At 43.6% G+C, this 25,936-nt stretch overlaps 3 protein-coding genes across 3 annotated transcripts; 2 read left to right on the top strand and 1 right to left on the bottom strand. All coding sequences in view use genetic code 11, as the record gives it.

Moving 5' to 3' along the window:
* Positions 1-785: 785 nt before the first annotated feature.
* EGR_01142 (MKL/myocardin-like protein) lies at positions 786-11,644 on the top strand (the record flags this gene model as incomplete). The annotated part of the gene is made up of 12 exons (XM_024490391.1): positions 786-879; positions 918-986; positions 1,021-1,067; positions 1,099-1,174; positions 1,212-1,348; positions 1,459-2,173; positions 3,766-4,025; positions 4,815-5,054; positions 7,209-7,420; positions 8,690-9,055; positions 10,883-11,327; positions 11,396-11,644. The coding sequence occupies 12 exons, from the start codon at positions 786-788 to the stop codon at positions 11,642-11,644; spliced, it is 2,910 nt and encodes a 969-aa protein (XP_024355210.1).
* Positions 11,645-12,336: 692 nt separating this feature from the next.
* On the top strand, positions 12,337-15,723 carry EGR_01141 (Adenylate cyclase type; the record flags this gene model as incomplete). Its single annotated transcript, XM_024490390.1, has 1 exon — positions 12,337-15,723. The coding sequence occupies one exon, from the start codon at positions 12,337-12,339 to the stop codon at positions 15,721-15,723; it is 3,387 nt and encodes a 1,128-aa protein (XP_024355209.1).
* Positions 15,724-18,283: 2,560 nt separating this feature from the next.
* On the bottom strand, positions 18,284-25,163 carry EGR_01140 (hypothetical protein; the record flags this gene model as incomplete). Its single annotated transcript, XM_024490389.1, has 5 exons — positions 18,284-18,393; positions 18,577-18,664; positions 18,718-18,769; positions 24,758-24,897; positions 25,029-25,163. The coding sequence occupies 5 exons, from the start codon at positions 25,161-25,163 to the stop codon at positions 18,284-18,286; spliced, it is 525 nt and encodes a 174-aa protein (XP_024355208.1).
* Positions 25,164-25,936: the final 773 nt, after the last annotated feature.

Genomic DNA, 25,936 nt, shown 5'->3' with positions numbered 1-25,936 from the left:
ACATAAAAGTGATGCTGCTAGCAATTTACCACAACAAATTGCATGGAACCATTTGTAGACACTATAAAGAATTCTAGATTTTTTTTGTATTCCAAATTGATCAGCGCAATGCGTTACTTATTTATTTAACCCCCAGTTTTAGATAAAGGTCAACCAAAGACATAATTATTGCCATTGTGCCTCCGCCGCTGATCTAGACCCTGGGTCATGCCAGCAAATCCTACCCCTACTGAAAGTCAACAATCCGGCTTCTGCCCTGCCATTATAAAATTTTCCGTCTTTGGGAAGGTATCGAGGTGGTAAATTAGACAAAGCTATTACAACACCATGGCTGTTAAAATGTTAAAATCCCATAGTGATTTTCTCTCTGGGGGTGGGAGTGGCAGTAAGACATTAGTCTCAAGGTTGCAAAAAATGTGATTAGAAATCTACATATATATATCATTTTACACGAACAGCTCCCTAAATGAAATAATAGCCCACTGTCGCATTATTTGACATCATTATAACCATAGGAAGACATGTCAAGCCAACTCTTAATCTTCACTAGCATCATTGTTTCAAACAAAGAAATCTTAGAAAGTCTGCAGACGTCACAAAATCAAACTATGGCCAAATGGGTATTTTTACTAAAGATAACGGCTTGTTTATTTGCACTTTTGAGTGACCGCTGCCCTTGAATTGGTGTTTCTACGTCGTACGAAATTGCCTTCCAGAAATCTTCATGTGCTCTACTGAGAGTGCTACGAAATTTCAAAATATTATAGCTGGAGCTTGAAACCGATATGAATTTGGAGAGTTCTCAACACAAATCACCTAGTCCTCGAGCCTGCACTGAAGTTAGTTCGTTGCAGAAGAACAAAACAAGGAACCGTGAAGGTTTGGTGATCTTTTATACCAATAATTTTATTTTAAAGCACTTGAACGAGGTCTTTTATGCAGACGTCCTGTAAAAGAACTTGTTGGTCAGGGGATTTTGCTCAATCGTAACGTCCTTGTTTGTTTGACTTCGGATTTTAGCTTCAATATGTAATGCTCTCAAGGTAAAGGAGTTGCAGCGGGCCAAGGTAGATGCTTTGAAATTATTTAATTTTGTAGACGGCGGATATCTTAAAGCGCAAAATTGAAAGGCGCCCAGATAGGCAGGTTCTGATAAGCCGACGAATACTTAAAGGTAACATGGACTTTACATCGCATAGAACTGTTTTTAGCAAGTGAAGCAGGTGCATCGCCGTTAATTCAAGAGCGGTGCAACACCTTAACAAAAAATCAATTGCGTGAGTCCTTAAATAGCAAGCTTGAACGAAGGCCCGGTAGCTTAGAACTTGTCGAGAAGGGCGTTTTGAAGGTATATCTTCTGCCTTTAACCATTTTTCCGAAATCTATTTGCATTTGTCAGTTTCAAACCAATAACTTAACTATGTCGATCATGAGTTGGGGATATGTTACGACCTGTAGGTGGATCCGGGTGTTGCAACACTCATTCGCGGTGGATCGATTCCATATCCCCGTGTATCTTCTACGTCTCCAGCCTTGTTATTTACAGTCCCTGAAGACGAACCAATCACGCAGCCTAATCCTCCACCAGCTCCTCCCCCTCCCGATACGTTAAAAACGCCCTTTTCTGCTTCTCGATCCACTGTGACCAAATCGCGCACCCCTAGCCGGTCTCTAAAGGATGAAACCGTGATTAGTCGGTACGGATCACTTGTGTTCCACAATTACTGTCCCTCTTCTGCTGCCTCATCTAACTCGCCGAGCCTTCGGATCAATGGTTCTACCAACGCTACCACCGCCAGCACGACCGAGCGCCTACCAAAGCATCGGGCTAGGGAGGTTCAACAAGCGGAATTGCTACACTTGGAGGATGCAGCACAGGCTCATAGACGTCTAGGTCAGGAGATTTGCCAAATGAAGGGTCGTCCCCCCCATAAAATTGCTCAGGCTACCCAGCTCAACCCAGTGTTTCAACCGGTTGTGATCGCCCAGCAACCCCAGCAACCGTCGCCACACCGATGCTTCGTGCTCTCGAGTCCAGCCCATTCCCTTCAACAGACAGTGGCGCTGCCTTCACCACCATCTTTGTCCCCACCACCGCCTCCTCCTCCGCCACCTCCTCCTCCGATTTCGCAAACATTCCCTACACGGCTCTTTCCCACCGGCCACGTTTTCGGTACGTACACGGTCTCATTCTTTAGACGCTTAGCAGATAGCACGTAAGTGCAATTTGCCTATACATTGTGTAGCCTTGTGTGCAACTGCATGCAAATTAATTAACCTTCTGCTCCCATTTATGTGCAGAAATGCGTGTTATTGTTAGTAGTCCTGTTTCTTGGCTTATCTTTTGCTCTATTTGATATCCTTATAACCCTGTTGGCTAATTGATCTAATTTTTCTGTTTTTGTGATCCATATTCGGCGTTTTATTTTACCTACAGCAACTGTCTAGGCACGCCTGCTTGCGTTATTTTTGTTCATGCCTGTATTCTGGATTCCGAAATGTTCTTTCTCCAGGCATTGTTTGTATTTGATTTCTTCCATATTCATCCACAGAGAGGTTGAATTAATTCAGTTAAATCCACTTGCTCAAAGCAGTAGGGGTGTGTGTGCAAACAATTCAGGCGGTATGTCTAGCATTCGATTTCGTTGCTCATCTCCTGATGAGAAATTGTCGTAAATACTACTGGAAACCATACTTAATGCTCACAATTGTCAACATATGTTTAACTAGTTCTCTAACTGGTCTGTGTTGCGGTTAACTTATGGTGTAGGATTTTAGCCGTATTCTCACAATACAGAAAAGGCTTCCTCTTTCACTGTGGAGATAGGTAAAGAAGGTATGAATTGTTTCATTGATCAGTGGGATTGATTTAAGCGTCCGGCGTGGGGCCAACTGACAAAGCTGGGCGTTTGGCGTGTGTGACCCGGTGCATGGATGGCGTCGTCTTCGTCATTGGGTGCTTGGCCTCGCTTTCCCTTTTCCCCTCTGTGGATCGCCGTTGCGTGCCAATGTGTGCATGTGTTTATGCGTTCACCGATGCCTTCGCTATTTCTCCCGGGCCCAGGGCGAACTATTTCAGCTTTTGGCCACACTCCCTGTGAGCGTTAATAGCTGATACTATGGGGCAACATCTTTGGCAAAATAGGTATCCTTGGTACTGCTAACTCATGGCTTGGGAGTATCAATGCCTCCTTGTTCAAATTTGATAGTTCAAGGCCTACTTTCTCTGACATTCAACAGCCTCTCCATGATAGTTTGATTTTGTATAATTCGTCACACCTCTTTTGAGTCTAGTTACAGTCTCACTTGATCTCAACTACTTAGAATCCGATTGATTTCGTTGCAATTTTGCGAGTGGATCCAACCGTAATATGCCCGGAGCATGCCTTTTGTTTTGATATCGTTAAAATGTTAGAGGCTAACTTTAAAATTACTCCTTAGCTCTGTGCGTGAACAGGTCAACCAAAGTGGGTGGTTATTTGCAGTTTAATGTCTTTTATTTAGGTACATAACGGTCAATCCTTTGGGGCGAAATGCACACCCCTCGTGGGACAAATGTGATTTCGGAGTGTCAGCATTTCCTTGGTCCTACCTAATACATAATGCTCAATTTCGGTTCTCCAAGGTTCCAAATAACTTCCCATCATATTTACACCTGTATTCTCACCTTGGATACTGTTTTTTTCAGTTTAATACCTTTCTAATAGAACTTACCAGAGAGTTCCCTTATGGACGGTTGTTCTCATTTAACTTCAATGTTTTCAGCTTTGAACTTATTGAAGCTACCATTTGTGCAAAGTAAATACCCTCGTATGTTAAACGACGTTTTGGAATGTCAACTATTCCTTCTTCAACTTTTCCTTCAATTTGGTCACCCAAACCTTCATTTTTTGCTATTTTTAGTTCGTCTCTTCTCTTTCGTCGTTTGGTTTGCATTTGATTCCTGGTTCTTGTTTTACACACTTCCTTTTGGCACGTATAGGTTGATACTACCGGAATCATTACTGCGATTTGCCGTTCATTTAGTAAGATTTTCTGCAGTCTATCGGTTATTAGCTTTCCCCACGCTTTATGCATCTATATCAGTCTTTCCTGCGTTAGTTTTCAAAATTTCAACTTGCTTCTTTCGAATAGTTCTAACTGAAAGTTTTTTCCGTGTCAAAGTTTGACGTTCCCTTTTAGTCGGATTAATATCGCTCCTCACCTTTCTCGCCAGTAACAGTCTGGTTCTGCGTTGGCATCAGTTAAGCGACCACCGTTCTTAGGGTCATATAGTTATTAGCACTGCCTTCTACTCACTATTCACCTTATCCCAAATAAGCGGTAATGGTATAAAGTCCCGTATTTTTTCTTGTTCAACTTCGCTGTTGTTCACTACAGCGTCTTAGCGGACTTTGCACCTGGGAGTGATTAAGTCGTTTGCGTTGTCCTTGTCTGCGCAACTGCGATTTGGTTGCGACCTCTGTAATGGCTTGTATTTTACAAGGAACTAGTTTTGTAAGGTGCCAAATCTTAACAAGACCTTTCATGCATACCCGCTTCTGTATTCTAGACTCTGTTTGACGTATTCAAGTCATCATTCCTGCTAGCATTTCATGTTTCCTGTCTCATAATATCCCTTCATTCTTTTGGCATCTGGCTTTAAAGTTTCTGCCTGATATGTGTGTGCGTAGGTGGTGAATGCCACTTGACACTGCATAGGGTTTGCGGGATTTCGTGCCGCCCTTAATTGCCCCTAATGACACATTCCGCGCTTGTGCCCGCTTGCAGCACGCCAGTCAAATACTTCACTTAGTGCTATTTAAATTTCAGAGAACGGCAGTACCGCTGTAGTAACCCTGCGCAATGGTCGTTCGGCAGCAGAAGCAGTGAGTCAGCAAACTCAGACCCAGGCTCGACAGCAGCACCAAGTTCTGGGCTTGACTCCCGCTGCCTCACTCTTGACGACCATTCGGTCGACCACTTCTGCCGAGCCTGTAGAAAAGGTTGCCTCTCTGGAGGAAATCGAATCCGTGTGGCTGGATCTTCGGCGTCTTCAACAGGATATCACTGAGGTGGGTATGAGTCTGATCGACCAATTCGTCTTGTTCATTCTACCTTAATGCCTTTTGCCACGTGGATTCTGGTCCTTTGTCTCTTGTGTTAGCAAAACCTTGGCTGAATCCCAAATCTAATGCTATCTCTGTGTGGTAGTTATCCCCAAGTCAGCCCCTGCCACCAACATAACATAAAAAACAACTTCATCTTAGTCTTTCATAAATGTGCTCAATTGTCATCGTGCTCGAGATGTGTGTGATGGTAAATCCCACGGAATCGCCATGCTCTATACACCGACTTATATCCTCTGCCTTTGTCCCAGCTTTTTGAATGTCAGTGGCAGTGTATTGGATTACTCAACGGGAAGGCAGACTTTGATAAGCCTTTAAGTAATCGGATGTATGCTCTTTTCATAAAATCACGAAGGAATGTCATTTACTTTGGTTTTAATTCTTTTTGCAATTTAGGTGTCGAACAAATTTGTGTTTTTCGACACCGTTAGCCTTGAGACTATTCCTTAACTTACTTGCATGGTGTTGTTTCGGCTAAAAGTCAACTTGTGGTGGCATATGATCACAGAATAACAATCCACTGCCCTTTTTAACATCCAACTCACTTTCGTCAATTAAATCAAAGAGCACTTAGATGCGTACTGCTTGTGCCCTGTAAAACTCGGTTACTGCGCAGAAGGCGCCTCTTTCAACTAAGGTTACCAAAAGTGGTTTCAGGCGAAGTGAGGCGCATAAAAATAAAAGGTGTGTTTTAGTGGCCGACGAAAGTCACCGAATGCTGTATGGTTTCTTTGTCGCTGGAATCCGACTTCGATGCCTCATTTGTGTCAACATTTCTTGTGATAGGCAGTCCGAACAATGCCTAAGTGCGTCAATGATGCTTCCCAGTTTTTTTAAGGGCAGAAGACCTCAATAATGCCTGAGTTTTTTTGGAAGTGAAAACTTTCTGCTTCTCTTGTTAGCGTTTTTATTTTTAATACTTCACTTTTCCATTCCAATGCACTTACCACTTCTCTTCCGTCTGAATCACGTTCTGCGACAGAGTAGTCCTTCCAATTTCTCAAATAATCCCTTAGAACACAGATAGCTGAGTTACTTTCACCAGCTTCAACATTTTTCGCCTTTCCTTTATTTAAATTTATTTTTCTTTTGGCAAACGTCCCTCGGATTTGATTTTGATTCGGCGTAACTTGCATTTTTGCCCTCTCCCTCCATGGGATTCAGGACATGTATTTATTTCCAGGACTGTACGTATTCTGTATTTTAGTTCAAGAACGTATCTTATTCATATCAGAGGACTGCGAACCATTATGATAACACAGTATAACTTGCTGATTTTCAAGGCAGATTTATTGCCCCAGTTGAATAAACTGTTGTCCCCTGTGTGAAGGGCTTTTGCGTCTGTGAGGTGCAAACAGTTTTTGCAACAAAGTTGCTTTCTGACAATTCACAACCCCCTGAATTTAAAATATTTATTTGACACCATAGTGGAAGACTGGTCTTACGAGTCTTGCTAAAAATAGGGGTCATGTCTGCTGGCATTGTGAATTGCGTGAATCTGGAAATAATCATTATACATGTATAGAATGGCTGGGAGGCTATTTGTATAGCGATTGAAAAGGTCTGCGCAAACTCTGCTTCAGTACCTTGAAAGAAGTGTCAGAAAAGAGGGCTAGAGCCGTAGAGATCCATTGGCATCACAGCAGAGCCAAATGCATAGATAAATCCAGTGTCAATTCTGTTTCACCATGGCTTTTAGTTAAACAATCGATTACTACCTTTCACCACCTTGGATATCTTCATTTTTCAGCCTCTAATTAGGCCTCCTAAGTGTTCATGAAGTGTGAATTCACCACTGTCTTCAAGATGGTGGATTTTCTTGTAATCACGCCCCTGTCTTTAAACCTCTGGCTGTAGTTATCTGTCGAAATTTGTGGAAGCGTCACGGATGAGAGCAGTGATGGAAATGTTCCACGATTGAATGGAATGGCATTGTGAAGAGTTAAGTTGTCTCAAAGCGTTCCCATTATCTTTTGACCGCTACTGTGAGCAATCCTTAGACGGATTTGTTAATTCACCCTGTCTATGTCGTAAGAGTCAAGAAAACGGACCTTAGTTGCTATCTCTGATGATGATTATTATTATCTGTTAACATCGTAGGAGGCATCACGGATCGGACTCAACATTTATTCCAGCGACGGATTTCCAGGAGCCTTCACCGTAGCAAATTCAAGTGAAATGGAACCCAACCACCCGGCCTGTCAGCGATTGAATCGACTGGTGAAGGAGCACGCCAACCTCTGCTCACTTGCTCGGCTTCTCATCTCCGACCGGCTGGAGTTCTTGGATGGGACTGACCTCTTTCTTCTGCAGTAAGTGTGGATTCTGTGTGTGTGCACTTAGCATCGCTACTGTCGCTCCTACCTCTGGTAGAGTATCTCTTTTGTAATGATAGCCGTTAAAATAGGGAGAGGATAGCGCTTTTTGACACTTTTTAACCAACACTCGCGTCTGTATTTTGTTTTGCACCTCTCTCTCCTCCCTTGCGTGGCAATGCGAGCATTGTTGAACCTATTTAGGGCCCTGTTGAACCCTTTTGTACAAAAGCAAGCGTAAAAATACGAATACAGATTTGTGGCCTCAGGACCATTACGTATGTAGACGGAAGTAGGGTGGAGTGCTTCGTGTACCCTGGCTATCTAATTTCATGGATCCGGCGTGTGCGTTATTGCGTAATTCACCTGTAGTTCGATTTCACCCGAGTTTGGGTACAGTTTTGGAACAATACCTCCTTTTCCACGAAATAATGTACAACGCGTGTTTTTATGATGGACTTTTGGCTTCAGGAGTGAAAATAAGAGCCCCCGATCCCGAGTTTTTATACCTGCATTTTCAAAGAACATGATGATTTTTTTCGTGAATGGGGATGCATAGTCCATTTCGGTTTTTTAAAGCGCTTGGTATTTTCACCGTGCAAAGGTTTGCTTTGTTGGTGCCTCCAGGAGGTGCTGGTGGTTGTAGATGCCTGTCTATTGGCCAGTAGTGACTAATACTGTCATCTGAGTAAATTTTCGGTCTCTTTTTTTGTAATTTTGAAGCAAGTTCATAGCTCAGTTACCCAAGGTTAGTAGTGCTTAGGATAGTTTGAGCTTTCCCTATTGCTTGTGAAAAGGAGTGCTACTGTCACATGTCATTATAGAATCCGAATACTGTGTAGCCTATCAATTATCAACGCTAGGCAGGCGCTTTGTAGTGGTTCCCGCCAACTGCAAACCGCCAATAACTGGGATCTTCTCTAAACTGCTTTATGTGATCAGTGTGTCGATAGCGGTTGCTTTGATACCCTTGGTTACAACACTGTTATCGTCCTTTGTTTCACAACTGAAAACGTTTTAAGCTGAAAAATGACCTTTTTTGAATTGGTGCATGATGTGAAGCATTATGAAAAGGGAAGAGAGTAAACGAAATTACCACAGAAACGTTTATTTTATACAAGGGGTTGATTTTCTCTCCTTCTGCTTTCCTAGGCATTAAAGACGCTTATATTTGTGAGTGTATGTTTTATCACACTCTGTGTTAGTGTATGCACCATTTCACAAATCAGGTGCGTTCCTTTCTGAGCCCTTGTTATGCAACTCCAGCCACGAGAAGTCAGCAGAACAGCACAAGGAGGGGCTTGATGACGGCAACAGTGCCAGCGGCAATGGCAGTGTGTCTGTGAACACGCAGAAGGAGCCGGTGGGTTCGGAGCTGGAGCGGAGTTTGCTGCAGTCGTATTTGTGTCGCCTGGGTGGTAACTACTATCAGCGCGGGGCTGCCCGAGCCCGTAGGGCTCGTCAACTCTCTTGTCTTGCCTCGGCAGGGATTCCGCTTTCATCCGATGTTATTGGTGTCGGTGCCAACAACGCCCTGCTGCAGACCCTCTGGCGCAATAGCACCATCCTTCCCGCCCACTCGGATAATATATTCTATCAACAACAGACCTGCCAAGCTGTCCCCCAGAAATTGTGAGTAACCTTCTTTTCCCCCAACATCGTTTGGGATTTATTAAGTCGTCTTTACTAATGCATAGCTGTGCCTTGGTCCGTCATACTGTTTCCTCCAACCACTGTGTGGAATAGTTACCTCTTGGTGCTGACATAGTTTGCATAAATATGATATTATTTGGTGATATCCCCCTTCTATTTCTTGAAAAATCAATCTAACATCTCTATAGAGCTTATTTATTTCCATTGCTGTGGTATTTTTAGAATAGTGAGGTCGAATGACTTTTTAAGTGGTTTAGAAGAGCGCAAGTAGACGTGTCCTTCCTACCTTTTGATACCCGTGTTTGAAAGAAAAAAGCCCAACTTGTCTTTGGACGCTGAAAACAAATTTAAGTAGCGTGAATTCGCGAATTTCTTTGCTGTGACTCATTGTACGTTCTCTGTAATGTAAGGATAGTTTGTTTACATTCCACAACAATAACAGAGGAGAAGCATTAAGAAAACGTCTCCCGATGTCGTTACTAGGAGAAGGTGTTGCTGTTTCCCCTCACCCATTTTAAGCACTCAAATCCGGTGTCGGAAGTGGGATATTCATAAATAATTTGGCCAATACAATAAAACCTCTTTTTTGTGCTGTAACAGAAAGGAATGAATTCTCATTTCGTAGTGTCAGCTCAATTCTTGCACAGTTCATTTCTCCCGTTAACCTGTTTCAAGTCGGTGGAAATGATCTGAGCAGTAAAATCAATCACTGCAGAGTGGCTGCACGCACTTCGACTAAAGATGTTCTAGTCCTCGGCCTCTGGTCATGTTTTATACACGACTCCCTCACGTTAAGGATTGAAATCCTCTACAGGGACGGTACCGTTGGCATGGTCTACGTGTTGTGCTGTGACACCACCCTTTTGAATCAGCCTGATTCTCCCTTCGAGGATGCCTAAAGTTGTGTTGTTTTCTCTATACAACGGGACTTGCAATCGAAAACAAAAAAATTATGTAATTTTACCCTTGGTTTTGCTAAAACTAGTACAAAAGGAGGATAATCACTAGTTTGTGCTTGCGATTGCATTAGCGCTCGTACATCTTCGTGATGAAAAGACGAGGACAAGGTAAAAGAGCAGGCTTATCGACTCTTAGGCCTGCTAATTGAGGGAATTTCGTGCCTGACAGTCGAATTTAACTAGCATCCAGGGTGTATGCCATGACAGAAAGGATGAATGTTCAGCGTACAGTTTGCACAGCGGTAGATTGTGTGCATATAGCTCAGTAACCGAATTATCACGTCATGTTGCCATTACTGTGGTGTGCCAGTTTGGCAATGTTGGTGTACTCGATTCAGGTTGATAAACTTGCTTTTCATCAGTGGTTTTGAACTTCTCATGAGTGCTGGTCTGACAAGTCAGACTCACCACTCCCATAGTTCTTCCTATTCACGAAGCTGATGGGTTATGGCCGCGTAACTGGGCATCAGCGTCATCTCATCAATGTCTCAGCCCGATGTAGTGGTTCCCTGCCTTTCATTTTGGCCTCTTTTGGTAAGTGTGCGTCGCCACAGTTCCGTCTTCTGTGTGTGCTTGAATAAAACCATACGCACTCTGCGTTTAGACATATCCTTTACAAATAGTGTTTTTATAACAACTTGTCCAGCTTATTTCGATGGTTAGAAGCTTTTAAAAGTGGCGCCAAATTGTGGGTATCTTATGCCGGTTAAGGGGTGACCCTCCACTTCCGGACGCTGCCATCATCATCATCATCATCACCAGTCCACTGGAGGTCTCTAATCCCCCGGGGCATGTCTTGTGCTTTAAAGTAGAAGATTAGTTTTGGATATCACCCTTCCCTCCACAGGAATGAAAGTCTTGTGAAGCAGTCCTCAGCCACGGAGGCATGGATGGATCAATTATGTTCCTCTGCAGCACTCCAAACAGCTTTTAACACAATGTCAACAGCACCGGCAGCAGCGACGGTAGCTTCGGTCGCGGCCCCGATCCTTCACACCACCTCTTCAATGCCAGCGAACCTCCATCTTGTCAACGCACCTGCCACCATGCTGTTGACCCCCGCGATGAACGATTCCTTCTTTCCTGCACCTTCCACCGTTGCTATCACCACTGCCGCCTCTGCTAGCAACAGAGGGGAGGGAAGAGGGGCCGTCTTCCTCCCTTGCGTGAGTTCTGGCAGTTCCGGCAGTTCTGAGCCAGTTCTTACTGCTGAAGGTTCTTCTTGCTCCATTCCTGCCTCCTCTGATGGCCAAATAGCCGAACGAACTGAGGACAGTCTCATGGCTATGGAGGTGATATACACGTTCGTCTGTGGTGTTTTTTTATTCTAAATATGATTTTAAACCCGTCTTGTTCTCAGTTCTCTCCAAGTGATCTCAACGACATACCATCCCCACCGAGAGCGGAGACTCACGATATCTCCGATGTGCAGGACTTCCTTAGCGCATTCCCTTTAGATGAGGAGACGATTGGATTCGGTGCTGCCTCTCCGGTCGCCTCCTCGACTACTACTACTTCTTTCGACTCGAGGCTTCCTCCCGAATCGCAGTTCTTTGTACCACCAGACGCAGATGTCTTGTGGCGCCAGGGTCTCATGGACATATCCTAGCCTGTATCACTCACTTGCCTTATTGTTCGCTTTCTCCAATTCACACAATTCGCCCTTGTCTTTCACTCTAAGAGAACTCTGGAGTAGAATCCACCTCCCTCGCTACTAATGTTATGTAAGTAGAGAGCCACGTACAGGTAAAGATGTTTAGGGCTCACTCCCTTGGCCCCACCTTTTTTCCTTCTCCATTGAAGAAAAGATGTTCTCAGTCTAATTTCCCTGTAAATTCTAGATAGAAAATACTGTTTTTGATTGATCGTTATGGCTTGTTGAATTCGGATTTGGGTCTTCTTTGGTTAAAAACGAGGTAGTGAAGTTAGTACACATCTCCGTCTAACTTCCGCTCCTTGAATGAAATAAAAAAATGTTGCATTCTTTGCCCCTAAAACTTATTGGGTGCAAATAACGAACCGAAAGTCTCAAAGCACATGTCGCTAAACCGTGTAAATTTTAATGTCATCCAATCTGATGATCTGTCAAAGCATATGAACGCTTCGTTTGAATTTCATACAATTACGCGTTCAGTGGTTTAGCTGATACAAATTGCGACTAACGTGGAAAGTGGAAGATGTGGGTGGTTTGGTGAATAAAAAATACCAGCCAATCGGAAGTCGCTCGAATGAAATGATTGATTTACTGGTCGCGATCTGGAAATCGATCGTCCATTCAAATTTGCTTCCACAACATCTGAAATGTCAACCGCTTTGGGTGGAAATATACTGGGCTATGAACTCACCGACATTCTCGATGTTGCCGGCAGCTCCGCGCGCGGTAGTCTGCTCGGGCGATTCCATCGCGGATTTGCCGATTTCACCTACATACTGAAACTTCGCAGTCATCTCCTCAACGAGTACTTTGAGCGTATGAGTTTGTCGCTCAAGAAGAATTCTTTCCGTCTAGTACTATTCTATCACAGCCTTTTACTCTCTACCACTATGATTGGAATGATCTCTATGATTCCCTTTGGTAGTTATCGCTTTGGTGGCATTCTCCTCTACTGCGATTTCTTCCTAACCGGTCTCTTCACTCTACTTACTGTCTTCAACTTCTCTGCCAACACCTACGCCTGGTTGTCGATCAGTTTCACCTCAATGGTGGGGCTCAGTATCCTCATTCACTTTGGTACTATCTCCGTATCCCTGCCCATTCACAACACCCTTTTATCTCTGCTTGTTTTCATAGTTTATACTCACCTACCAGTCTCACTTGCGTTTTCTGTCGCCTTCAGCTTTCTACTTTACACCGGCTTCGCAATGCTGGAAACGTTCACGTTTTTTCACGATTTTGCTGCTCCTCAGATAACTCTAGCGCTCGACCAAATGGATAATGCGAGACGAGTACGCACTGTTTCTACGTTTTGCTTTTACCTCATAATTGCTACTACATGTCTTGCGCTCTACCTCAAAATCTTCATCTCCCTGCGTTTTAAGGCCTCCTTTCTACGTGCGTGTCAGGCTGTTCACATGAACGCACAGCAGAAGAAAGCCCTGGTCGAACAGACAGTTTGGATTGACGCTGTGATGCCCAAAAAAATACGTGTCAAGTACTGGCAATTGTTGAAACAGCATCGTGATGTGGACAAGTCACTGTGGGTGTTTTGTGAGACTTATGATCCTGTGTCGATCCTCTTTTCAGAAATATCGGGATTCACCACTCTTTTGGACAGTTTGTCGGCATCCAACCTTCTCTTTCTCTTGAATTCTCTCTTCTCCAAATTTGACAATCTCTGCTACAACTGTGGTTGTGAAAGAATAGGCACTCTGGGCTCTATTTACTATTGTGTCAGTGGGTGTCCGAGTCCGAGAATTGATCATGCTGAATGCTGTGCAAATCTTGCTCTGCTCATGATGGACGTTGTAGGGGGAATGAAGTATGAGCGTCAGGTTGAGCTAGCTCTCTCCGTCAGCATTCATACAGGCAACGTAAATGGAGCGCTGGTGGGAATGGATAGATTCCGCTTCGACATCTATTCGTACAGTGTTCTCACGGCTCAAAAACTTCTGGCTACTTGTCCATCTGGTCACATTCACATATCCAGTGAATTTGAACGACTTCTTCCCGCGTCCTTCAAGACTAGTCCTGCGCAGCCGATCACAGTGAAGCGAGAAGTGCAGTCAGCTATTGCTGGTATGAAACTGATAGATGTGCCGCTTTCAACATACTACCTGGATGTCGACTCAGAGCGTCTCATTTCTGTGGGATCACTGCGACGCAGTCCAGAAACGAAAGCAGTCTTCCGTCTTGAAGGGAGAGCAAACGCTGTTAAAGACTCCAAGTCATACGTTAGACAAACAATCAGACCCAGAAAGCAAAGTTTCTCTTGGTATAAGCACATTGTGGCCAAGAAATCAGAGTTTGCACACATTCGCAGTGATACCTTTACCAAAACGGAACGCCCTCCCAGCTCCATGATATGGAATGTGGATGCTTACCAAGATCGGAAGTTCGAAACTATTCGCGAGTTTATTTTCGGTATTCCCGCTGAAAATCAAGACATCATGTCACAGCTGGTAGAGAACAAGGAAATGGATGTCCTGGATAATGAGGTAATTAAAGAAATGCATGCTGACTCCAGGTATTTGTCATATCTATTTAATCCTCAACTTCTCAATCCGCTCACTTTAAAATTTCGTGATGCGGAAATTGAGAAAATGTACAAAAATCGGAATGAGAACCAACTAACACCGGTCTACATTGACTCACTCAAGCTGGCTCCCGCTTTCGACACCATCTTTCTCTACATCTACATTCTTTTATTCACCGCAGCCTATATAAGTGCAACGGCAAAAGAATACTTGACAGGTATCCTCATCTCTGCCCTTTCTTGCGTTGCAGCGGTTCTACTTGCTTTACCGGGCATCATTCTGATAAACTATGCAATTTTTAAAAGAATCCCCGAGGGAGGTAGAATTCTTGGAAGATTTCTTCGGCTTGGCAAGTCTAGAATATTTATTGAGCTTGTCTGCCTTGTTATTGGTCAGTTGCCAACAGCAGAGATCGTCTTATTCCTCTATTTTATTTCACCGAGCAAACTTTTCCGTCCAAAGGACGGTTTCATCATGTTCTTCGCACCTGTTGCCATCCTCATCCATTGTCTGCCCGTGGATTCGCCCCACATAGTTCGCTGTGTCTCCTCTGCAGTTTCAACCGTCACTCTCTTTCTATGCATCCTCTTCTACGCAAAGTTTGATTCAATTCGGCGGTCTGAATACGCCTGGTTCTATGATGCCTCAATTTTCCAGCCCTATACACTGGCCTCGCTGATGTCTATAATCACTGCATGGATTCTGGTAGTGTTTGTAGCTCGGTCCAACGAGGCCACCTGCCGTCTGCGCTTCTATATGGTTATGGAGGTAGAAAGAGCCGCTGATACTACAGCACGAGCGATGCGGGAATGTGACACCTTCATTAACAATGTAATTCCTATGCACGTAGTTAGAAGCCTGCTAGCCGAAGGTGCTCAGACATTGAATATCAACTCTGTCAACCATGCTGCACTCGTTCCACAGGTGGGAATCGCTTTTATCCGCCTGACTAACTTCTTCAACAGCTACTACCGTGAAGACTATCACAGTGGAAAACATGCAATTGGACTGTTGAATCAAATAATCTGCATGTTTGATCGACGGCTGCGGAGACCTGAATACAAAGATGTGGAAAAGCTGAAGACCTACAACGACTCATACATGGTAGCTGCGGGTTTGGATTTACGTCAGAGGGAGCAAAACTCGGATCAGGCAATGCATTTGTTGAAATTGCTACGATTTTGCTATGGTCTTTTCAAATTGATCAAAAAGTTCAATGAGAAATTTATTTTGGGTCAGGATAATGCATTTGAGCTGGGTATCGGTGTGGACGTGGGCCCAGTGTGTGCCGGTCTCATCGGTTCTGCGCAGCCCTACTATCACGTGATTGGTAGACCAGCAGACATTGCCTATCTTCTGCATCTCACATCCCCGCCAGGAAAAATTGCTGTCACCGACAACGTAAGAGTGGCATTGATTTCTCATTTTCATTTCGAGGAGGCTGTATTACCAAACCCTCCCAGAGTGGATCAGTCGTACTACTATTGTGTCTAACTATGTAATGCCATTTGTTAAATAAACATCAATCATATCCCAAATATTACCCTCTATTCACTAAATCTAGCATGAATTCATCGTTGTTTCTTTTTAGCACAATGGTATTTATTTCAGTCATCTTTTTGAGTCGCATTTGACCAGGTCCCAGCATTACTAAGCCAAAGAAGTCCCGATTTGAGGTGAACGATGGGGTTTTTATTGCCTCATGGAATATGGCACTCTCAGGGATAACTTAGCTACTGCATTTTATCTTTCCAAAGCAATTTTAAGCAGAATTTTAGCATTATCTCTGAAAAGGGTGCAAGAAGGCAAGTCCTGCAACAGTTATAAACCGATTTTTAGTACAACGGCTTCGCATAATGACAAGGTTGGTATTTTATCCCTGCCTTCTTTTAAAATGGAACCTTTGTTCGGGTAATCACATGCCTAACTAAATGGACAATGACAGGCATGATTTAAACATGTTTGTGAAAAATGTGCATTTCACGGGTAGCATCAACAACCGAGACCTAGTCGTTCTCCAACACACGGAGAAACAATATAAACAGATTGTCAGGAGGAATGTAAACTTAATCCGAATTTGAATGCTCTGACATTTGTGATACCGGGGCGTGCATTTGCGTTGCAGCTTTATTGCTCCTCAAGCTCGTAAAATTGTGGTTTTGAAGCTAAAATATTTTGCGTCTTGTCTCGGACTGAAATGGATAATACACCACGCAAGAGGCGGCTCTTAGATAATGGGAGGGGTGTTCAATTCAAACCCGGATACTTTGCAGCGGCCTGAGAATTTCTTAAAGACAAAGGAAAATAAAATAGTTGAGCAGAATATATATAGTCGATGTACAGAAGGGCTGGGGGTTACTAGTATGGCCCGGAGGCCAAACTGCCTGGTAAGGGTACAATGGTGGCGCCTCTAAGTGGCCCCATACCGAAACTGAGAGTTAAACAAGTAACGTATTACAACTTGACCTGGTCCCTGTAGTACCCGTAGTAGCCTTACAGGTAGTAGTAGTATTACCTAAAGTAACTTTACTACACGCAGTAGTATGTGGCGATTTTTTGTTTGTACTGCTAACCGGCGAAGGTGATTCAGTACATATACTTCCAATCGCGATGGCAAGCAACTGTGGAACAAAGTGCAGTGCTGAAAGTAGTGTCTTGAAAACGAATCCACAGAACCTGTGAGTATCCTTAGAAGACCTCAATAAATCGTCGCCAATTCCTCAGAACAACGTAAGAGCGCTTGCTACTCAATGCACTACGTGAGCATTGCAGGACCTCGACTGAGAGGTACTGCCACATCTCCCTCTTGACCTGGTTCTTGATGGTCGGCGCTTCAACACCAATGATGAAATGAAACATGATGTGCTAAGGTTATGCAAACGTACTGCCCCATCTTTTTATAGCAAAGATTTCTAGGTATTAGGTAAGCCTTGGGATTGATGCATGAATGTAGCAGACGACTAGGTGGAAACTTTGCTGTAGTTTCATCTCCACTGAATCGGTACCTTTCCTTAGTAAAATCAAATGTCCCTTAGATAGTTCGACTCCAAAGTTAAAAGACCGCCATTCATGCTAACCGGTTACTTTCCCTTACAGAAGAAGATGAAACGTCGGCTAAGACTTGCATGCTGATTCTGTACATTTCTGTTCAGGAACGGAGACAAATCTCCTCTACCCTAATAACAACTTGGGTCCCAGGGCTAGTGGACGTGACTTGAGGATTACACTACACTTTACACAATCCATTCACACACATCGTTGCCGATACTGATTCTTCTTTTTTATCAGAAAGGATGCATACTTCTACAGAAACAAAATTTTCACTCTTTGTGAACCGACTCATTGCTCGGTTTGTCCACCTATTGTAGTCTCGATAGATCGTGATTCATTTCACGTAACCCATATGTTTTCACTTATGGCACATAGAATCTAAAATACTAATTTACGGCCTTAAAGGCTTGGATAACCCTTTCCGACACCAAGGTTCTACATTTGTACATTTCAGGATCTGCCTGTCTCTTTGGGTCATCGCGATTTACCTCAGATTCGCGGGCAGTGGCATGTTGTTAGCTGTGGTGAATATAATTTGCACAGACACTAATTCAGTTTATGCGTTACTAATGCTGTTAGCAGTAAGTTGAAAACGAATTCAACGCTCTTAATATCGACAAAATGACAACCAGCGATTCTGCCTACCCACTAGAACTGGCAAATAAACTAAACAGTGTAGCCCACTCAGAATGCGCAAATTTAGATAAACAAAGTGATGTGGCTAAACGTGGATTTATCTGGATGCATACAACGCCTAAAATCTTATTAGAGTAGCTTGATAAAAAGTATAGGGACTGCGGTCTTTCCCAGGTCATTCTAACTAATAAGTAAGTTGATTTTGGGGCCATGTCGCAATCCCATGCATGGATAGCGGATACGCGGCTTAAATTCACAAATTTCAAGGGTACTTAACTTAAACATACTGTCAATATTTGTTCTCAAGGTGGATCGTTACCATGAAATGATGTGGGCAGTTTGGAAAACTTAAGCATCAGTTCCGTAGTCATTGAACCTTTAATGATAGACAAAAGTGTGGTATACTACTCGCCTGAATTGTTAGTAGACGCATTCCAACTGAGTTACATCTTGGGTCATTTTGAAACACTGAGATTTCTGAAATAATTAATATTTTGTTAAAATGATTTGTTTGTATCACCTGGCATTGTTGTGAACTATAAATGGGGATTTGTGAACACAAGACCAAACATGAAAGAGACCCCATCAATCTCGGTCATTTTCAAATGGCATAATTTTCGAAAGAACTTTTGCCACCCAAATTTCAGTGGTGGATATCACCTGTGTTTCTAGAGTCATTCTTAAAAAAACCTGCGAAAAGCTGTTTTGGGAGAGTACATTGTAAGTTTTTTTTTAAATTCGCGTCATTCTAAAATTTCTTAGAAGTTCAGCAAAATATAGTCCCTTAACTTCGCAATTCACCTGGTGTGAACTTTTTTGACCTTCACCTACTTCATTCATTAAAATTCTGATTCTGTAGTAAAGATTTTTTATCAAGAGTTGGTTTGCAATAATCCATACAAGGATTTCCCATAATCGACATTGGTCAAAAGCTCTTCAAACACTTATGGAAACAACTGGATTGGGACCTTGGATGACGGCCGTAATTTTAGTCGTCTGCTACCTGCAAATAAACTCAAATCTTTTCGTTGATTGCCCAAGGGACGATGTACATAAGCTTTTCTCTATGGATTACATATATCACCCAGTTGGACGCAAGCCACAGTTAAGTTGCATAGTCCTACAACGTGAGACCGGACACCAGGCGAGATCATTTGCGGACTTGGAAAAGCGATCGACTTGGGTGTGTATTTGACGTGAGAGAAACGATGGTTTGAAGCGTCATTCCCTAAGACATGGTTAAAAAAATGGGGAGATGCCTTGGTGACGCAGTACCCTGCAAATAACCTCCTACAATTTTGACCAATGGCGAGGCGGAACACATTAAGAAACTACTAGAAGACATCAACGTTGGCCAAGTATCACTCAGCTTTGATATAACTTTGCATAATAACGCTTAATGCCTTCAGTTTGACACGATCCAATTCTCATATCGTTTGCTCATCGGTGCACTCAAGCCCTTTTTTCCTTCTTCACCATCAAAGTAAGGCTCTTTGTAGACGCGCCTTGGCATCTAGTGTAGATAGTTAATTTCAGTAGGTAAACTTTAAGGTTTTGGAATCCATCTTTGTCTTCTGCTTTTGTCCTTTATTTTCTATAAGGCAAAAGGGCGCCGCGTAATACCCCTAGGAACTTGCTGATTGTATTATTATGGTGAATCGTATGCCAATACAGAGTGAAAGTAGAGAAATGGAAAGGAGATCTCCTAGTTCAGCGACGACTTAACTGATTAGATTTCGTACATCAGTCTGAAACTAAGTCGTTTAGTATGGCCTGCGGTCCTTTGAAATAACTGTAACATTTTGATTGCATGTTTAACTTCGTTTAGGTTACGCGGGCACTGAAGGGCACAATCACTGGAATTTCTCCCAGTGGCATGGCCTCCAATTCATGCTTGTAGTCCCCAGCCCTTCTATACGTCAGCAATGCATATTCTGCCCTAATACTGTGTCTTCTTTCGTCTTTAGAGAAGTCTTAGGGCGCTAAATTGGTAACAGGGGGAAGCGAATCCGATTTCAAAGGACAACTACCTCGATTTCCATTACTGAATGCTAAATCTTAACGAGACGGAAGAGAGATATATGCTGCGGATTGGCTAATCTGCGACAACTCCTAACGGAGGGGTTGAAAATGACGTCTATTTTCGGCTAATACCACAGCTCCGTGACCTATAGTAAAACTATTAACAACTGAAGCGACACTCGCCCTGATTTACCAAAAACGTTCATTAAAAAGCCATCTAGCGCACCTGTATGCAGGTGTTACTGAAGTGAACACACGGTACCTCCTCCGTCTCTCTACTAGCCAGTGAGAACCCAGATAGATGTGGCTGGGCGGAGGCGAAGTGAGAGCAACGTGGCAAGAAGGAATGGACACACAAGTTTATTCCTCCAAAACAATCGTAAACGCCTTTCTTAATTAGATGACTCTGCTCTTAGGCCGGTGTTCGTACTACTGGCGTTGGACGTGGGAGATTGCCTGCACTTTCTTCCTCCTCCAAACAGTGTGAAGTTTAGATCCAGTAGGATTGCCGACTGCGATCAGTAACATTGCGGTCAGCCATCTTCCCAGTTGCAAGAGAATTCGATAACAGGCGCGGTCGGTTCGTGGGTGTTTTCCTTGCAGCACTGACTGCAAGGAGGGGTTGACGCTCAAAAGAGGAGGGGGAAGGACTATGCAATAATTTGACAATTTGTTTAACCATTAGTTTTGGTTACATGGGCACTGAGGGGTGTGGCTATTGCCCTTCCGCCTGGCAGCATGGCATCCGAGACAAGCTGGTAGCTCCCCAAACCCCTATTAATGTCGATTATACGTATTCAGTCCTAGCATTGATTCTTCTCCTTGAGGGAATTCTTGGAGTACCACGTAAAGACGGTAAAACAATATGCAACAATCACTAAAGAGCCCTTAATTTAACGCGAATTACCGAAAAGCTTGGCCTCCTTTTGCATAAATCGTACTAGTTTAAAAGATTTCGTGTTGCCGAACTTCACGATATAAGAGAGGAAGATCGTTACGATTCTAATGAGGCCCATTTAGAGCACAGCGACATGCAGTGCTGTTGCTGTCCTACTCTCGTGTAGAATTCAATAAATTAACAGCTCTAGGTCGCAAATCAAATGGAAGAATGCGAGTGATCCCACAAGGCTAAGTATCAAGGAGTGGAAGTGTTAAAAGAGTAAGTAGGGTTCTCTGAGAAATGATGTCGGCAGGCTTTCCAAAGATATGCATTAACACACATACTTAATAGCAAATTAATTTAATGATTTCAGTGAGTCTTTTGCCCTAAAATGGGCATCTTTGGAACCCAAACTTCTGCCATGTGGTCGTTTCAAAAGTGCCTCATGTGTAAAGATGTAGTCGAATTTATGGTCTACTAATCAATGTTTATACGACTTTTTGAAATTTGGCGGATAATCAGTGAAGATGTTTTGAGATTTTGTTAATTGATAACGGCAATAATGTTAAGATCGTTCAGCCTTCATAGCTGTCATTCCGGAGGGAATCGGGTACACGTTCATGTGTAACTCGGTCAGCAGATGGTTACAACACACCCGACTGCTACTTCGGTGAGAGTAATCACAGGGTTCAAAGTATAACTTAACTACCTTGCATTCATGTTTGCTCAGACAAAACATTACCATCAGACGGACGTTCCCGTTGGCTGTGTGCGGTTCCATCCGTGTCATCCGAACCTCCAGCCTCAAGGTTTATCTGCATTCCCATAGAAGATATTTTACTGCCAAGTCTGATGCCTCACACAAATCATACATTGCTTGATTAAGAGCCAAATTAGCTTCTATTTCACGATGGTATGGCTTAACTAAGTTGGATGACAGATAACTCCTTACGTGCTAGCAAATTTGCCTAATAAGAGGCAGAGTAAATTTGAGAATCAGAAAAACACGGGGCACACTTGTCATGGTCTCCTAATCATCCACGGGAATATATACATATGATGCAAACATGCGCTCCCTCCTCTAATACAGTTCTTTTAACTTTAATTTAATTTCAGTAGGAATAAACTCTCATTTCACAATAATATTTGTAATACAAGCTAGGCGGGTTGACTAATTCCTCCATCTGTTGATCAACTGCTCCGAATGCCGCATGTAACGTAGCCCAACGCCAAACTATTCTGTCTGGCGCCTGTAGAATCAGTCACCACCTCAAGGCCTTTTGTCGACATTATCACCCATTGGTGGTTAGCTTTTTACCTCAAAACCAAGCTGTGTGCGGGCGAACTTGCCTTATAGAAAGCCTACTATGTCTTAGTGGAATGGATGACAAGTAGTTTACTTTTTTTTCGCTAACTAAATTTGCTTTCCTTCAGCTTTAGCTGAACTTCTGAAGCTGCCATTGGGTGCGTTCACAATCACGTACATCCAAAGAAGACAATAGAGACCACTGCATCTCAGGAGACAATGGACAACGCGACTTATGGATGTGTGATAGCTGAGCTAGATCCACCAGAATAAGCCCACTTTTTGAACCATTGGAACGGTAAACCAGTTGCCAAAGCCTCCATTAACGTGGCCAAGCTGACTGTGGAACAGGCTATTCGATTAATCTACGCCTGTCACAGTACAATTAGCTCGTACATTGTACACAAACCTCCTGAATAATTGGTAAGAGAAGAACTTCCTTGGTCCTAACTACGATGCCCTTCCCAGCTTCCTGCAGCTAAATCTCCGTAAAGGCAGTGCAGAACCCTGATGTTAATAACCCAGCACTTACCCGCATTCATGATGGGGTCACTCGCGGAGTAGTGAGTATGACATTAAAGGTAATCCGGGTACTACATCAGTAGTAGTAGAATGCACATATTAGGCCGACACTGTTAAGGTCTAACAATGACTCGGATATACGACTGGTAGTATTGACGAGAGGTAAAAGTCGAGCGAAATGTAATGCAACTCCAAGGACGGAGAGATCATTACACCTAAGCAAATATTTTCCAAAAAGGCGATCAGCATACGGATTGCCCACTCCAAAGAACATCAACTGGCTTTAATCAGTCATTTCTGGACGAAACCTCCCACGCATATAGGTCCAAGCTAAACTCTCGAGATGTGCGCCCGACGACAGCTTTGAAACCTCCCACTGATCAAGAAGCACCTTGTGGCAACTGACACGGGATAGCCATCAAAGGGAGCTCCTGAGACGTTCTAAATGGGTCGGATACTACTATGCTACACCTACACCATTTCAACAGATATCACGCCCTTGACAATCGAAAGTAGGGCTTTCCGGGACAATTCTTGCCACGCAAAGGGGCAAGAAAAATATCATCAGGGTGCGGAGATCAACAGGTTACTGACACGAACAAACGATCATGCCACCACGGCGGTTAGGAGCTCTGAGGTTAGAGAACGCACGTGGTTAAACACGCGCCTGGACGGGGGTCACAACATTGCAACATTACAACGATACCCCAGAGAACCCGACCACAAAACTGTCCGATATGATGACTTCCCAGAGTTAGACAACACCTGGGTCACGCGTATTCGAGCACGGAAAATCATGTAGCGGTCACGCCCAACTCGCGACTTCCACTCCTAGTAGTCGCCATCCCGTCCACGCGGTGCCGAAACTGATGCAGCGCTTGATGGAGTAAACGAGGCCTCGAATCAAATCGGCATCTACGATATTAGATGGATAGGTTAAAAAATGAGAAAATTCACGAACTCGTCTCAGGACATAAGAATTAATGCAGCACCACAAACAACCATTCGGGAAACCACAACAAGGAAGAACTGCAATTATACAACGCAAAAAAATTACCCAAACACCTAAAATGACGTACTTCAAAAGCGAACTGTTCGCACCAATCCGGCTATGGACCAAAAATCACTCGAACAAGATTTGATCGAAATTCTGAGGCTTAAACTGGAGTCCCAAGAGTAGTTGCGAAAATAAAACGTAGTGAGGGGTAAATGGTCGGTTATGAAAATCATACCATAAAAAATAGTAGATGAAGGGAGGGGCCAAAAGCCGATGTACAGTGAGAGAAGAAATAAACATGCACGTAGACACAAACCGCACAGAATGGCATAGGTTGGGAGAAGCAAGAGGAAAATTTCATCAATATCACTTTGAGTTGGTAGAGTCGGGGTTCGGGGTGGACGTCGGAGCTTTTTCAGACAGATCAATTTCCTCCACTTTTTGGGCTTCTTTCATCTTCTTGGTCAGGTTGTCATTCCGACGCTGCATTTCCTGCATCCACGGAGGTATTCCATTGGCTGTCAGATTGGCACGGGCGGCCTTCTTCTTCAAGGCCGTCTCACGCATCCACTCGGGTGCATCCGCACCATCGGTATTGATCAAATGCTCCCATCGACGCTCCACATCCCTTGAGCGCTCGTTCTCCAACTTACGTCGAAGCGCTTCCGCCTTCCAGGCTGGAGACTGTGATTGTTGCTCGGCTGCAGCCATCCCAACTACCGTCACAAACACACAGCCAACTGTGTACACGAGGCGAGAGTGGTTGTGATGCGACCGGGCGCTCGCATCAATCGTTCACCACGTCCGCACACCGCCCTGGCCAATCAGGGCGCAACACAGCCGTCTCGACCAGCCAATGAAACGCTGAAAATCAACTAATGCAGTTATAGGGTACAATGACTAACGCCTGAGTAAGCCCCCCACCCATCGTTAGGGCGTATGAACTATCAACCTTTTTCCCAGACAAGAGACAAGGGTTGAATAGATGGATGTCCCACTTCCATATAAGTAGTGTTCGAGGTGTAGTAAAGGTTATTGACAGACGCAGCTGAATAAACCGTAGGATGTACCCTACGTGCCGACGTGCTAATATGCCATGGAACCGTGTACCTACATGGGATAACTAATCATTAGGAAGACAAACTTATTAATGCAGAAATTTTGGTGACACAAAAAGAACGGTGAAATTATCGCCCCCTTTTGATTAGAAGGTGATTTATGTGTCTCGTTTTGTGTGATGGTGACTGCAAAATTCTTTAAATTATAAATTTTTATAAAAGGCCCAGATTTTAAATAATCTCTCGTACCAGCACTAGACAATCCGAAGTCGATACGGGTATGGCTACTATGCGTGGGATGAGGTCAACATTACTGTGGCTGTTTACAGAAAAAAGATCAAGAATAAGCAGACTATATGTGCAACTGTTGAAGCGAAGAGTAAAGTGTAACAGATACTGCTTCACATAAGCTAGATTTGTTGATTCAGTATTAAAGCGACTTCTTTCGAATGCAAGGCTCATCTTCACGTTGCTAAGTCCATATTACTGGTAACACGTAGAAGGGCTGGGAGACTACTAGCACGGCTCGAAAACCACGCCTCGAAGAGGAGATACAACCTGCAGGGACCGGTTAAACAGAATGTTAAATCACTACGTAGTCCCTCTCTTCTGTTAAGCGTAGTCTTCGGTGCTCTGCTTGGCCAGCCTCCCTCTTCGGCAGCCACAACATAGTTGCTTCTTTGTAAATAATCCTCAACTTCAGTAATTGAATTTTCTCGCGTGTTTGAAGGTATTTGATCCTACTTTTAGGGGTGCATCTTGGGAAGTTTAATCTTATCAGGAATTTTGCCCACTCAGTAGGCCGTATTGCGGCAGTAGGAACGCGATGGATTCGTACTGCTTCAGCCCGGACGATGCTATACAGCGAGGGTACCACGTATGCCAATAGCTGCCCTTAAAGACATTGGTCTATGAATCAAAATAGTTTCATGGAACAGATTATAGCCCTTATTTCTCTTACCACATTTTTCTCGTTTCATATATCAGTGCTCCATTCAGTCAGTAGAGAATGTTCACGTTCTTAGAATCTTTATAATGGACGTTTTCAAATTGTTTAAGTCCAGCTTCTCTTCTGTTGTTAACGGTGTTCTTGCAGAACATGGTATTGGGGCAAATCCCAAAGGTAGGCATCATTCTAGCCCTACGAATGGAAAGTCTTGGCAACCCCAGTCATCATCAGCAGGTGACCCTCTTCTGTAATGTCAAGGATTACCATTTAGCAATAAAAATCAGGG

This window comes from Echinococcus granulosus, assembly GCF_000524195.1.
Source record: "Echinococcus granulosus chromosome Unknown EG_S00004, whole genome shotgun sequence".
NCBI classification, from domain to species: Eukaryota; Metazoa; Platyhelminthes; class Cestoda; order Cyclophyllidea; family Taeniidae; genus Echinococcus; species Echinococcus granulosus.
This window is presented reverse-complemented; position numbering and strand designations above follow the sequence as displayed.